Below are 13,417 nucleotides of genomic sequence, written 5' to 3' on the forward strand. Positions count from 1 at the left end.
GGTAATAGTTTTGAGAGAATCCTAAGCATTACATTGTCATGTACATGATAATTTGCTGTTGAACCTTAGATTTTTTTATATTGCCAAATATCTGTAACCTCAAATTTGAAAGAATTCATTAAAATATAAAATATTTAAAAGAAAAAAGTCTTACAACTTATTTTAGCTATGTTCTTAAAGGCCTCTTGCTTTAAAATCCCAAGAATATGTATTTACGTGTTATAAGTAAACTTTTCATTTAAATCTATGTTAGTATTTAATTTGTATGATGGAAAACAATTTGTTTTTTTGTATTTTGTGTCTTGAATCTGGTGCAGCATCTTACTTTCATCAGCACTGTTGAAAAAAGAAGAAAAAATGCCAATGCTGCCTCCTGAAATCAAACTTGAACCTTCTAATGTCACCAGAAATTCCCTTGACAGTTGTTTTCTTTTTGAGAGAAGTTGGAGGAAAGCAGTTTTAGAAACACAAAAGATGAGGAAAGGTAACTTCATTTTATTCTTATTTTACTTACAAAAATATAGAAGTAGTACCTTGAATTTACATGTACTTTTTTAATCAGTCAAGAGACATTAAATAATTTTTGTAACATTTAGGTAAGAAGGATAATACCATAGGCTTATGGAAAAGAAAAATGGAAGCAGATAAGGAATAATTTACTTAAGGTAATTCTATAACTCATGATAAAAAACAAATTCTAAAGAACTACTCTTGATATCAGTGTAGTGCTACCTCTGTTGGATCATACTTCTTTTTGTAAGTCATGTTTGTTTTAAAATACCTCAAGTTGGTATTTATATTTTAAGAAACTCAAATCTTTAACAGCACCTTTTTGTATTAATAATTCTAACCCAAACTTTATTTTTTGAGTGAGCTATGTGGAAAGTATCTTATATCTTATAGTTGCTCAATAAAGACTAATTTCAGAACTTTTGACTTGTATATGAGTGTAATAACTTTCCCCCTTAATTTCAAATTATAATTGTATTTTTTGTTTATACTGAATTTTGCCTTTGGCTTTATTAATGGAGATAGAATTCTTGAAAACAGCAAAATTCAAACTCCCCAGCCATTTCATCACTCCTGGTTTTGAGTGTGTTACTGTATTTTTTCGACATTTTTACTAGATTCCTATTAAAGATACACAGTTTATCTGTTCTCCTACCTCCAAATCTAATTACTGAAAAGAAACTCTACATGATTTTGATCAAGAGAAACTATTTTTTCCAAAAAAGAATAATCAAAGGTTGAAAAATAGCATTTTGAGCATTTAATATTACTCTAGTCCCATTAAATACTATTTCTATTGCTATGCTAGATTTACTTAGTAGAGAAAGCTTAGAAAACAATTCTCTATGTTTAAAAATCATCCAAACCTTTAATCTCTTAATCTTCTTTTTCCATTTACTGTCTTCATTTTGAATTTTTTTTTAAAAAAAGAAAAATTTGAACAACCGTCTTATACCAGTGATACCTGAGGTCAGTAGAAGAAGCCCTCCTGATGCTTCAGATGTTGCTGTTTATAGATTTGATGGGGGACTTTGCAGAGTGAAAGTTAAAATCAATGCCTGAAATGGAATTCTTTTCTCTCTCACTGCTAGCTCCGATAATCATGTATTTGTACCTCTTGATTTCTACATGAAAGCAGGAAGGTGAAAGGATTTAAAGTAGCAGATATTACAAGATTCTTGAAAGTGCCTTTAATCTGTCTTTCAATGTGAATGTATCTGATGTTCTGGGAATTCTGATTAAATAAAATAATGAAGGACAGTGATGACTATGGGAGATCTGTGAAGCTGCCCTTCTTCCTTTTTCTAATAGTTCTTAGCGACTTAGTCAGCTCTTGCCTACAGTCCCTATCCTCGGAATTGAAAGGTATTCTCTTGGGAAAGATGCTAGCTCAATTACAGTAGCTTAATTTTATTTTCTTAATGACTGATTTGATATATTTATTATACATTTTAGTATATAGTAAAAAAAATTACATACATTTAATTAAGAAGTAATACAGATGGTTATTATACTATTTTTAATTAGAATACACCACAGCATTTGGTCTAGAAGAATTCAAAGAATGTGTCAAAATGCCATATTTACCAGGATTGCAAAATTGCCAAAAAAGTGTAAGTTCCACTCCACCAGAGGTTCATAAAGGACTCCTGCGTGCTGATACCGAGATGCCGCCTGTCAGGTAGGTCACTTCTTTTCGATTCTCTTTTGTTGAATATTTATTTATAGTAACACTGCTGAATGTAGAGGTTTTTCTGGCTAGTGAATCTAATTCTTTCTTGCCTACTATTTTTTGCATAAAGGATTTAATTTTAAAAAAATCTCAATTAGCAATTTTATTGAGTTTGACCAGTAGGTACTTTTTTCTGTTTTCAAGTGACATTGCCAGAAGGAATTTAAGGACTTACTTAAAAAAATCTTTATTGCTTTAGCATAGATTGCTCATGAGAATATTGGAATTTTTAGCAATATAAATAAATGAGCTCTGCAATATTTACAGGTTTCTGTACCCTGAATAGAGAACCTTGTGTTTCATTTCTAGTTTGACCGAAGTGGTGTGAGGGGAGATCCTGAATGAGATGTCAGCCTAATGAAGACCTTGCATTGCTATCAGATGAAATGAGTTTGTCAGCCAGAAAAGTCCCACTGACTTTGAATACTGGCATTTAAACACATTATGATAAACACCTTTCCTACTTTAAATCAGATTGCCTGACATAGCATTAAAAGAAAACTTCTTTCTCCAAAGGGACCTGTAAGTTAGTAAGACAGTCTCATATCCTATTTGGTTTCTGCTTTGATTTATTTATTTATTCATCAAGTATTTATTGAATGCCTAGTACTAATTCATTTTTCCAGCCTAAAAAAAGATGAAGCATTTATAGCAGTCTGGGTTGTAGCTCTCTTTAGGGGAGGATGTATATTTTCATATTATCTCCTGCCATAGTGTGCTTTGAAGTCATCTAGTTATGCATAGCACACACATATTGGAATTTCAGAATATATTTCTTGAGTTATCCACTAGTATTACTGGTCTTGTTAATTACTCTGGAAACAAATTTTGGTAATATAAATAAAGAATTAGAATATACTGAAAATGAAAAGTTGTGGATAGTTTATATCTAAATTATGAAAATAAGAACTTTGTAGAAAATTTGGGGAAAAAATAAAAAGAATTATTTGATAATTTATCCATCCTAACATATCCATTTTTATTGTTGGAGGTTCTCTTCTACCCTCCTTCATTTTGGATTTTTATTGGAGTTGTGATTTTAGTGTACTTACAATTTTTTATTCTGCCCTTTTTTACTTAATATTACACGTATGCATTTTTTTCATGTTATGACATAATCTTCAAACAGTCTTTACTGGCCACATTAAATTTCATTGTTAGAGCCATAGTTTATTTAATTTCCCTATTGTTGGACTTTCAAGTTGCTTTGACATTTTTTTGATTTTGCAAATAACACCATAATGAACAATAACATACATAAAGCTTTTCCCATCATTTTTTTTTTTTTTTTTTTGGCGGTACGCGGGCCTCTCACTGTTGTGGTCTCTCCCGTTGCGGAGCACAGGCTCTGGACGCGCAGGCCCAGCGGCCACGGCTCACGGGCCCAGCCGCTCCGCGGCATGTGGGATCTTCCCGGACCAGGGCACAAACCCGTGTCCCCTGCAGGCGGACTCTCAACCACTGCGCCACCAGGGAAGCCCCCCCACCATCATTTTTAATATCATTCGAGGACAGATTGTCAAGCTATAAAAATATAAAAAGCAAAATTACTCTTTCTGAAGTGAGGTTATGGTGAAATAAGGCAGAATCAGAGATGGTAGAAGAGAGATTGTGAGTTGCTAGTGGAGTAGATGGTAGCAGTTAAAGAGGAGGGATGGCAGGGATGTAGAAAGAGGAGACACCATTGGAAACATGAATATGAAACCTACTTAAGGGCAGTGAGTTTCCACTGTTACCGAGACACCTGTATCCCTGACATTCAGCTCACTCTTGACCTCTGGGCAAACGTATGTAGGGCTGCCTATGGCCATGGACTTGTCTCAGTACAGACCAGTCTTTCAATGCATATGATCATCTTAAAGAAACTGGAAACCCAGAAAGCACCAACAATTAACCCATTGGGCCTCTAGATTTTAAGTCTTCAATTTGCTTCCTTTTTCATCCAATTTCAGTTCATTATTTTTTTCATTTGCAATTTGGCTGTTTGTGAAATGATCCCTTAATATTTTATGTTGACTTGAGTGTGAATTTACTTAATTTAATGAAGAATAATTTGACTATATTATATTCGTGTTATGACAAGTGTTCTTCAGACACAAAGTGGAAGAGTGGTGGCTGAGTGTCACACTGCTTATGAACTGCTTGGCGAACGTAAATGTTGGTTCTTTTCCGTGTCTTTATTTTAGCCATTCTACCGAGAACATGTCGGGTTGCCTACAAGTATTTTATTCTCTGCATATTGAACAACGCCTTGTGAAAGAACAGTCTTGGCAAAGCAGGGAAGTACTAATTTTTGTCTGTCTTGTATATAACCCTGTATCCTTTTTTTAAAAAAATCTCCATATGTGGATATTTGATTTAAAAACTCTGATAAAAGTTTAATGTGTTTTTAAATTTCTTAAATGATGAAATTTTTCAGTGAATCTCAAGGCATACTTTGATAATATAACTGAAAATAGTCTCCGAGGTGAAGTGCATTTAAAAATTACAGCTATCCTGCGGTATGACAAACTGCCTCTAGCTGGCAGGCTAGCAGACCTGAAACGATGATTTGTGAGTTTAATTCCCTTAAATTAATATTATGAAACTGAAGCAATATGACCTCTCAACTCACCAGTGTTATCTTTAAAAGTTCCATGCAGCCAATACACAAAGATATTTGTTCTGATATTGGACACTGTTTTAAAAAAATGGATGTTCTATGTTTTTTGAAGGACATAAAGCCTTTCATGCTAAGGAGATGAATCATAGAATTTCAGTTATCAGTCAGTAGGTGGAAAAGAATCTGAGGCGTGTCCGTAGGGACCACTAAAACCTTATCACATAACAATCATTAAGGCTGGTCTTGAGTTCCAAACCTCAGTGTGAATACTAGGTCGACTCATCTTGACTGTACCCATATTTGACAACTAGGAAGTGTGATGTTGCCATGGTAATAAGTTGCTAGGATACCTCCAAGCAGCCGTGTAAGCTGACTTCATTAAACTGTATCACATGGATTGAGAACTAATATATGTTTTGATTGAATAGAGAACAAAAAAAAAAAAAGTTATAGCTGACTTCTAAAGTTTAATGAAGTTACAAGAAATTTGGAATTCTTATGGGTTATCTCGCCCACAGCAGATTCAATCGTGACATATTTCCTCTAATAACCTACTCATTATCTATATCTATTCCAATAGGAACAAAAGTTAATTATGACAAAACTCAGATTGTGGTAATTAATAGGTAAAAAGAGCACAAATAACTGATAATTGGTATCTGGCATATCTAGATACCATGTTCATCTAGTCTTGAGTCCCTTCCTCTAGCATTTCCTGAATCATGATTCGTGATAAGATAAAGGTGGGAAAAGTCAGACCTAACACAATTTTACCACTGGTAAAATTTATTAACAAAGATCGAGATACTGAGTTGGTTCATATCTGCTTCTGATTGGATTATTTGTGATAGAAGGAGTTTCCTTGATAGAAGGAGTTTCCTTTCTTTAACGTTTATTTAATTTTCATATGATGTCCTTCAACAAGTGAATTTCACTGAAAGCAAGCTTCTTATCTCTTACTGTATTTAAAAAAATCAATGTACCCTGGATTTATGTAAGAGTGAATTTATGATAATATATAATTTTAGGTTAAAGAAGACTAAGCCAGCATGTACTGTGGCACTACTTCAGGACAACTCAAAAGGTAGCTGGGTCATCTTTTTTCTCCTACCACATGTCTTATTAACTATTCCATACTTATCTTTTTTAAACTTCCTTTCTTTCCATTGACTTAATTGTCTTTGTTTTGTTCATGTTTCTTTTAAGCTTTGTTTATAAACTTAGTGGATGTTGTGTTCAATATATACATACCATTATTATCTCATGTTGGAGGATGGAGGGAACAAAAAGTGCCTACCGAACTGAGAAGGCATCTTGAGACCAAAACCCGAGGCAGGCAGCTCCACATAATCAATGGATCAGCTTATTATATGGTAACTTACTCACAGGATGGGATTGAGCGGACAGCCATCTGGAAACGTGTGTAGTCACACTCCACACTGCCGAGGGGCCATTGAGACAACTCTATAGTTAACCTAGGGCATGGGGAGTGTGTGCTTGAAAACAGGAAGTGTATTCCTAAGTCAAGATTTATGAAAGGGTAACTATTCTCATGGACGCCAGGAATATGTCAGGGAGGTCTTCATCATTGTTTGGAGGCTAACAGGGCATAGAGGTCACCTGGTCCTAATGATTATTAAGCAATATCTATTAACTACAAAGCCCTTAACAACAGAGAAGTGATTGACTGCACAGTACAGTCCCGGGTAAGGTCAGTGGGAGGACAGGAGAAACTGTGTGGACCCAAGATGGCATCAGTTATGCTAACAGGCATACCTCTCAGGACCCTGGGATAGGCCCTCATCATCTCTCATGTGGACTGTTGCATAACCTGCAAAATGGTCTTGCTTTAAGAGTTTCTGACCTTGGAAGTCCTTTAACACTACAACAAAAGCCTAAAACTTGGCCTCTAATCACATCACTCCCTTCTTCAAAAACAACTTGTTGGGCTTCCCTGGTGGCGCAGTGGTTGAGGGTCCGCCTGCCGATGCAGGGGATACGGCTTCGTGCCCCGGTCCGGGAAGATCCCACATGCCACAGAGTGGCTGGGCCCGTGAGCCATGGCCGCTGAGCCTGTGCGTCTGGAGCCTATGCTCCGCGACGGGAGAGGCCACAACAGTGAGAGGCCCGCATACCGCAAAAAACAAAAACAAAAACAAAACAACTTGTTACCTACAGACTAAAGTATGAACTCCTTAGCTTGGCCTTGAACTCTTTACCGTCTTCCCCTAATTTTCCTTTCTAGCCTTATCTTCTAATTAATTTTTTCATGAACCTGTGTACCTATAACATCCAACTACAAAAACCTATCTATATGCCAACAGTTTGGGTCCCATAAAACTACTCCATGGTGACTAAGAGACTTTACAGCACCAAGGAGCATTTCCACCTATTTGGAGTATGAGTTTGTCCTTTGAAGCTTTAAAACCAGACATTCTCACTTCCATCTTTCTGATACATTTAATCAGAATTTTGTTTTTCAAAAACAGACACTGTTGAGTCAGTTAGTTACACTTTTAATGATGCCTACAAGATTTTGGAGAATTTCCTGGCAGCTCTGGTATCTACACTTACTGCCTCATTCCTTGCTTCACGTGTTACAGATTCATGGGGCAACCTACTAAAGGAACCATTTATGGCATATGACACAGTGCCTATGTCTAGCATTTATGTTCTCCAATAAATTCTTAGCCATTTCCTGAAGTGATTTTACCCAAAGTCAGTGGTGAAGATTCTTGAGCTGTACAGTCAAACATCTTTCATTTTGTCATTATATTTTCTTGCCTTCTGTTGATTATTATCTAAATAGGATTTTTCAACAGTGACAGTATTAACATTTTGGACTGGATAATTCTGCTGTGGGGGTCTGTCCTGTGCATTGTAGGATGTTTAACAGCATCCATGACCTTTACTCACTAGATGCCACTAGCACCTCCCAAGGTGTGGTAACCAAAAATGTCTCCAGATGTTGCCCAATGTCTTTGGGTGGCAAAATCACCCTCAACTGAGAAACACTGTTTTAAGCATTACATCTTTAACATTATATGTTATCTGTTACCTGTCCTTCAGACTATCAAGTGTTTCATCCTTTACCTGTGCACAACAGTTATTTCCTTACCAGCATAACATGTTTTAAACCTTACTTATTTTTAATTTTTGTCATAATCATAGTTGTCTTCTTACAGTGCATTCATCACTTCCATGATTTTGCACTTATGGAGTAATGGAGTTAATAGAGCACCTCCAAACAAACAACAAAAATGAAAATTACTAAGTAAGACTTCTATTGAGATTGTCAGTGGCAGTCAGATTGATTTGTTAGCAGCTTTGTAAGTTTAGCCTGTGGAAGTTCATAAACTTCTTGGATATTTCCTTTATCTGAATTTCCATCAGCTATAAACAACTTCTGTAATCAACAGGTAACATGAAATAAAAATATAAATGTTAATTAGAACAAAAGACATTTGTTTTGCATCTTGGCCCAAATGAATATTTGCCTGCCTATTTTCCAGTAGGCCAACTTTATGGTTCTTCTGGGCTGGGTACTATGTCTTATTCACCTTTGTATCTCTGTAGTGCCTGTACCAATCCTACAACATATGGAGCCTTCAGTAAATATAAATACTTGTTGCTTTTCCTTCAGAGTCATATAAGAAGGCAGTTCATTCGTTCATTCATTCATTCACCAAACATGAATTTAGCATCTACTCTGTGCCATTCATTGTTCTAGTTCTTAGGCCTAGAGTACATCTCTCAACAAAACAAAGATCCCTGCCCTCGTGGAGCTTACATTCTAGTGAGAGAATACAGCCAACAAACATTAAATATAATAAACAAATCCATCACACAGTATATTAAAATACATACTATTTTTTTAACTTACTTTTAAAATTTTTATTTTATTTTATTTTTATTATTTCTGGTTGTGTTGGGTCTTTGTTGCTGTGCGCAGGCTTTCTCCACTTGCGATGAGTGAGGGGCTACTCTTCGTTGCAGTGCACGGGCTTCTCATTGCAGTGGCTTCTCTTGTTGCAGAGCACGGGCTCTAGGTGCATGGGCTTCAGTAGTTGCAGAATGCAGGCTCAGTAGTTGTGGCTCGCGGGCTCTAGAGCGCAAGCTCAGTAATTGTGGCACATGGGCTTAGTTGCTCCACGGCATGTGGGATCTTCCTGGACCAGGGACCGAATCCATGTCCCCTGCATTGGCAGGCGGATCCTTAAACACTGTTCCACCAGGGAAGGCCCAATACATAGTATTTGAAAAGGTGGAAGTGCAGTAGAAACAACAACAAAAAATAGAAAAGGGTAAGGTAGATCAGGAGATCTGGGGAGAGAAGGATGATTTACAATTTTAAATAGGGTGGTTGGCAATAATATTTGGGCAAAGATTTGAAAGAGGTGAGGGAGTTAAACTCTGGGAAAATGTTATTCTCTTGGGGCCAGCAAAGGTCCCAAGGTGGGATGGTACCTGACCTGTTGGAAAAAAACATCAGGAGTCAAGTATGGCTAATCTCAGAGGGTGGAAGATGAGGTAAGAGAGGTAAGGGAGTATCTGACCTTGTGGGGCCCTGAAAGGGACTTTATATTTAACTTTGATTGAAATGAGGAGCGATTACATGATTTTAACAGAAGAATGATTTTAATGTGATCTGATTTAAAGTTTGAAAGGATCATGTGGTCACACCTTTCAAAAAAATGGCCCAGAGAACTTCCATCTCTGATTATGATGGAATAACTTATATCAGACCAACTTTACTACCAAGAATTCGCGTAAGAGCTAATCATAAAAAATAATTTAGGGCTTCCCTGGTGGTGCAGTGGTTGAGAGTCCGCCTGCCGATGCAGGGGACGCGGGTTCGTGCCCTGGTCCGGGAGGATCCCACATGCCGCGGAGTGGCTGGGCCCGTGAGCCATGGCCGCTGAGCCTGTGCGTCCGGAGCCTGTGCTCCGCAGCGGGAGAGGCCACAACAGTGAGAGACCCGCGTACTGCAAAAAATAAATAAATAAATAAATAAAAATAATAATTTAAATATATTTTATGATATATAAAATAAGTATAAAAGTAAAATATTACATATATATTAATATACAGTAAAAACATTTTTTAAAAAAATATAAAATAATAAAAGTATTTAAAAAACAGTGTTTTAAGTTGTCAAGAGCAATCATTTCCAACTCAAAAGGCTGAGATTCTGAAGGAATAACTGCAGAGAACTGAGCCCAAATGTCTGTGAGCAAATTCCCCAACAGGTGTTTGCCTGTTTCTAAGTGACATGTATGCTGGGTAATATTTTAGGACATGAAACAGAAAAATAGCTTCTTGGAGGCTAAAGGACTGAGCAGAGATTTCAGTAACTTAGCATTTGCCAGGGAGACAGAGGTGGGAGTTGAAGGGAGTTTAAGGCTTGCCAAGATGGAAAGCCCTTGGCAAAGACAAGCTTTCAGTTGAAACTGTTGAAGAGCTACACACTGTAATAACGGCATACAATAGACTAGCTTTTAAAAAAGGCTAAAACCCCATTTTTTTTGACATTTGGCATGCTATTTATTTCATCTTTAGCTCATCCTTTTACACTTTCTATTTATTGTGTTAAAACCCAGTTTTGACTGGATTAAAGTGATATGCCTACCAGAAGAAAATTAAATTTTCTTTGGAAAACTATAAGATAAACCAGAGCCTTACAGGTTTGTGTACACAGTCTCAAGCATTCAATCAAAACTTATCAGACATTAAAAGAAATATACCTTGGACTTCCCTGGTGGCGCATTTGTTAAGAATCCATCTGCCAATGCGGGAGACACGGGTTCGAGCCCTGGTCTGGGAAGATCCCACATGCCGCAAAGCCACTAAGCCCGTGTACCACAAATATTGAGCCTGCATGCCACAATTACTGAAGCCTGTGCACCTAGAGCCTGTGCTCCACAACAAGAGAAGCCACTGAAATGAGAAGGCTACACACCGCAATGAAGAGCAGCCACCACTCGCCACAACTAGAGAAAGCCCACATGCAGCAATGAAGACCCAATGCAGCCGTAAATAAGTAAATAAATAAATAAATTTTAAAAAGCACAACTTATCAGGCAAAGAATGACAAAAACCAAGAGAGGAAACAGACAATATCAGCAGACCTACAAAAGATCCAAATAGGCATTATTTGACAGGGATTTAAAAAACTATATTTAATATATTCAAGATAATAGAGAAAATGATGAAAAATTATATCAGAGAATTAGAATCTACAAAAAATAAATAGAAATTATTGAGCTGAAAAATACAATAATAGATTAGATTTAACAGATGATAGGGCATAGGCAACAAAAGCAAAGTGAACAAGTAGGATATATCAAACCTACAGGCTTTTGCACAGCAAAAGGAAACAATTAACAAAATGAAAAGGCAGCATATGGAATGGGAGAAAATATTTGGAAACCATATATTTTATAAGGGGTTAATATCCAAAATATATAAGGAACTCCTACAACTCAATAGCAAAAAACCAAATAACCCAATTTAAAAGTGGGCAAAGGACCTAAGCAGACATTTTTCCAAAGAAGACATACAAATGGTAGTAGATACAGGAAAAGATGCATAACATCACTTGTCATCAGGGAAATGCAAATTAAAATGTAGAAAATAAAAGGAAGAAATAATAAAGAGCAGAAATCAATGAAGTAGAAAACAAATATTCAGTAGAGAAAATCAACAGAGCCAAAAGTTAGTTTTTTGAAAATGTGAATAAAATTGATAAATGTGTAGCAAGTCTGATGAGAGAGAGACAGAGAGAAAGAGACAGAGAGAGAGAGAAATTACCAATATTATATAAGAAAAGAGAAAACACAACTTAGAATTGACACAGAATTGACACTGGTGAATTCTTCCAACATTTAAAAAAAAAAAAAAAACTATGTTACGTAAATTATTCCAGAAAATAGGAGAAGAGGGAACACTTAAAGACCCAGTTTATGAGGTCTCTAACCTTGATTCTAAAACCTAGCTTTGACGTTATAAGAAAGTAAAATTATAGACCAATTTTTCCTATAAAATAGAAGTAAAAATTCTAAACAAGACACTACCAATTCAAATTCAGCGATATATAAGAAGGATAATGCAACACAATCATATCAGATTTACCTAAGGCATGCGAGATTGATTTAACGTTAGAAAAGCAATCGGTGTCATTCATCTTATTAATAGAATAAAGGAGAAATCTCATATGTTCACTTTAATAATTGCAAAAGATATTTTAATGAAATTCTATATTCATGATTAAAAATATTTTTAGCAAACTATGAGAAGGGAACTTTCCTAATTTGATACAGATTATCTTTTTTTAAACTCCTACAGTAAACAGTATACTCTTAAACAATTAATGGGTCAAAGAAGAAATCACAAGGGAATTTAGAAAATATCTGGGGACAAATGAAAACAGAAATATAACCTACCTATAGATTGCAGCAAAAGCAGTGCTAAGAGGGAAATTTATGGTAAACACATAAAAAAAGGAAAAAGATTATGAATGAACAACATAAACTTATACCTCAAGAAACTAGAAAAAGAAGAATAAACTAAGCCCAAACTTACAAGAAGGAAGGAAATAATAAGATTAGAGACGAGATAAATGAGATAGAGAACAGAAAACAAATCAACAGAATGAAGATTTAGTTTTTAGAAAAGATCAGCAAAGTTGACAAATCCTTGGTTAGACTAAGAAAAAAAGCAGAGAAGACTCAAATAGCTAAAATTGAGAATGAAAGAAGAGACATTATAACTGATCACAGAAATAAAAAGGATTATAAGAGGCTACTGTGAACAATTATATGTCAACAAATTGGGTAACCTAGAAAAAATGGATAAATGTATAGAAATATACAACCTGCCAAGATTAAATCATGAACAAATAAAAAACTTAACAGACCTATAACTAATGAGGAAATTGAAGCAGTTATCAAAAACATCCCAACAAAAACAAAAAAGCCCAGAAATCTAGGGTAAGAGGATTATAATTTAAAGATGGCTAGAAAGTTGCACATTTGCTCATATCTTATTGGTTCATACTTATTAACAAAGCTCTACTTAGCTCTGAAGCAAGCTGAGAAATGTAATCTCTACCTGGATGACCTCGCGCTCAGTAAAATCCTGTTTTGGAAGGAGTAAAAAGTTTTGAAAAGATCATTAGTAGTCTGCCATAATTCTTTTTTTTTTTTTTTTTGCGGTACGCGGGCCTCTCACTGTTGTGGCCTCGCCCCCTGCGGAGCACAGGCTCCGGGCGCACAGGCTCAGCGGCCATGGCTCACGGGCCCAGCCGCTCCGCGGCATGTGGGATCCTCCCGGACCGGGGCACGAACCAGTGTCCCCTGCATCGGCAGGCGGACTCTCAACCACTGCGCCACCAGGGAAGCCCCATAATTCTTTTATAATTAAAATTTCTAACATTCTATTACAGATATTTGGAAATATAGTTAATTTTTGCAATTTGATCCACATTGCTAAAGTCCCTTATTATGTCTTGATATATATTATACATTTTATACTGTGTATACATACATATTATATATGATATATATAAATTTTTG

General features: G+C 36.0%; 1 protein-coding gene across 5 annotated transcripts in view; it reads left to right on the forward strand.

Annotated features, from left to right (window-relative positions):
- Nucleotides 1–319: 319 nt before the first annotated feature.
- CUNH8orf89 (chromosome unknown C8orf89 homolog) overlaps nt 320–13,417 on the forward strand; it is a 54,102-nt gene continuing 41,004 nt past the window's right edge. For 4 of the 5 annotated variants that reach the window (XM_027127911.1, XM_027127913.1, XM_027127912.1 and 1 more), the window contains exons 1-4: nt 320–484; nt 2,038–2,191; nt 4,429–5,928; nt 6,051–6,217. In XM_027127911.1, coding sequence (XP_026983712.1) covers nt 358–484; nt 2,038–2,191; nt 4,429–4,573 — 426 coding nt within the window. In that variant the 5' untranslated portion in view covers nt 320–357 and the 3' untranslated portion in view covers nt 4,574–5,928; nt 6,051–6,217. Of the gene's footprint in view, nt 485–2,037; nt 2,192–2,551; nt 2,765–4,428; nt 5,929–6,050; nt 6,218–13,417 lie in introns of all 5 variants that reach the window. The other variant, XM_027127914.1, reaches the window with a different exon arrangement.

This window comes from Aethalodelphis obliquidens, unplaced genomic scaffold (genome assembly GCF_003676395.1).
Source record: "Aethalodelphis obliquidens isolate GAN/ISIS:26980383/991018 unplaced genomic scaffold, ASM367639v1 scaffold33, whole genome shotgun sequence".
NCBI classification, from domain to species: domain Eukaryota; kingdom Metazoa; phylum Chordata; class Mammalia; order Artiodactyla; family Delphinidae; genus Aethalodelphis; species Aethalodelphis obliquidens.